The sequence below is a fragment of the Etheostoma spectabile genome, chromosome 14 (genome assembly GCF_008692095.1).
Source record: "Etheostoma spectabile isolate EspeVRDwgs_2016 chromosome 14, UIUC_Espe_1.0, whole genome shotgun sequence".
Classification (NCBI taxonomy): Eukaryota; Metazoa; Chordata; class Actinopteri; order Perciformes; family Percidae; genus Etheostoma; species Etheostoma spectabile.
In genome coordinates this window covers 11,713,402-11,714,888 of record NC_045746.1, presented here as the reverse complement: position 1 = coordinate 11,714,888, position 1,487 = coordinate 11,713,402, and the positions used below count along the sequence as shown (strand labels likewise).

Genomic DNA, 1,487 nt, shown 5'->3' with positions numbered 1-1,487 from the left:
ACACACACACACACGCACACACACATACGCACACAATGGAAAGCATAACAACAATAAAACATGCTTGGAGATGCTCATTGCCCTTGGATACAGCACTAAAGACCAACCAATTGACATGCAAGGCCAGATTTTAAATAGCTTGAGGTTGACATAGTGGTGGAAAAGCACAGTCAAAGTGTGGCCTCCGGCCTGGTTTTTATGAGCTAATAACGTAGGCTCAAGTGGAACAAGGTAGACGGTGGGGAAATTACACATACAAGTATATCTGGAACATGCGTCACCTCCTGACATTATTTTAATGCCTTGTACTTTGTGTGTGTATGTGGTGTACGTGGCAGATCTTAGCCAATGTGATCATCTTCACCTGTGGCAACCTAGCCGGGGCGTACCACAAACACCTGATGGACCTGGCTCTCAAACAGACCTACCAAGACACCTGCAACTGCATCAAGTCCCCCATTAAGCTAGAGTTTGAGAAGCACCAACAGGTACACACACACACACACACACACACACACTTGAGATGATTGTGGGATTAAAATCTGGTTTCTGGGAATGTACGGTGTTTCAATACAAGACAACACCATTTTAACAAATAACAATCTATCTGATACTTAAATTTAGTAACAACTATTCTTGACATCAACTCATTACTTTAAATCTCTATATACTCAGTAGAACTACCACTTTTTTTAGATCTTGGAATGGCAATGTGTGTTGGTTTGTTGGTTCACCACTTTGGTCGAGAGTGAAATGTCCCAACAAATCTTGGATGTGTTGCTTTGAAATGTAGTACTGCATTAACGTTCCATTCAGAACTAATTGTGATAGTTTTGGTGAGCCACACATACTGGGAAAGAGCCCAAATTCATTTCAAACTTGTTGCCACAATGTTTCAGTTTTTGTCAGGGATGAGGAGTTGGTAAATCGGTCATGTCTATAGAGGCCTTATGCAGTGTGACATTTGAATGACATTAGCGCCCTTGCCCTGACATTAGCCCTTCTCTCCGACCAGGGAAATGATATATCAAATGGCACATTCATAGTTGGTGGTCAACACATTAGGGACTAGCCAGGATTATTTCTTTTCAATTGTAAAATTTGGTGAATTTCCTTAATAATAGTAAAATAAAAAATTGATCATTAACATATTATTTTTAAATGTCTGTATATGTAGAAATGTTACAAATATCAAAAATAAAAGTATATGCACTGTATATATACATGTTACATATGCAATTTATTTAAGTGGGCAGTACAACCTCCACGAAAAAATAGTTCATTTTTATTTTTCATCAGTTGTAAAAGATGTATTACCACATGTCAGTTACTCACTTTATGAATATTTCTGTGTGCTTGTAGATGGTATTTGAACAGGAAATATATACCTTTAGCAGTAATGTTTGTCTTTGATATGTTCACTGGCATAATGTTTCTGTGTGCTTGCACCAGTCCATGCATTTGTGTTTGTGTGTGTATGTGTGTGT

The 1,487-nt window shown here is 38.2% G+C and overlaps 1 protein-coding gene across 2 annotated transcripts in view; it reads left to right on the top strand.

The window, feature by feature from the left end:
* adcy2b (adenylate cyclase 2b (brain)) overlaps positions 1–1,487 on the top strand; it is a 65,199-nt gene that overhangs the window by 22,564 nt on the left and 41,148 nt on the right. For both annotated transcript variants that reach the window (XM_032535107.1, XM_032535108.1), the window contains exon 4: positions 339–488. In XM_032535107.1, the coding sequence (XP_032390998.1) occupies positions 339–488 (150 nt within the window). The remainder of the gene's footprint in view (positions 1–338; positions 489–1,487) is intronic.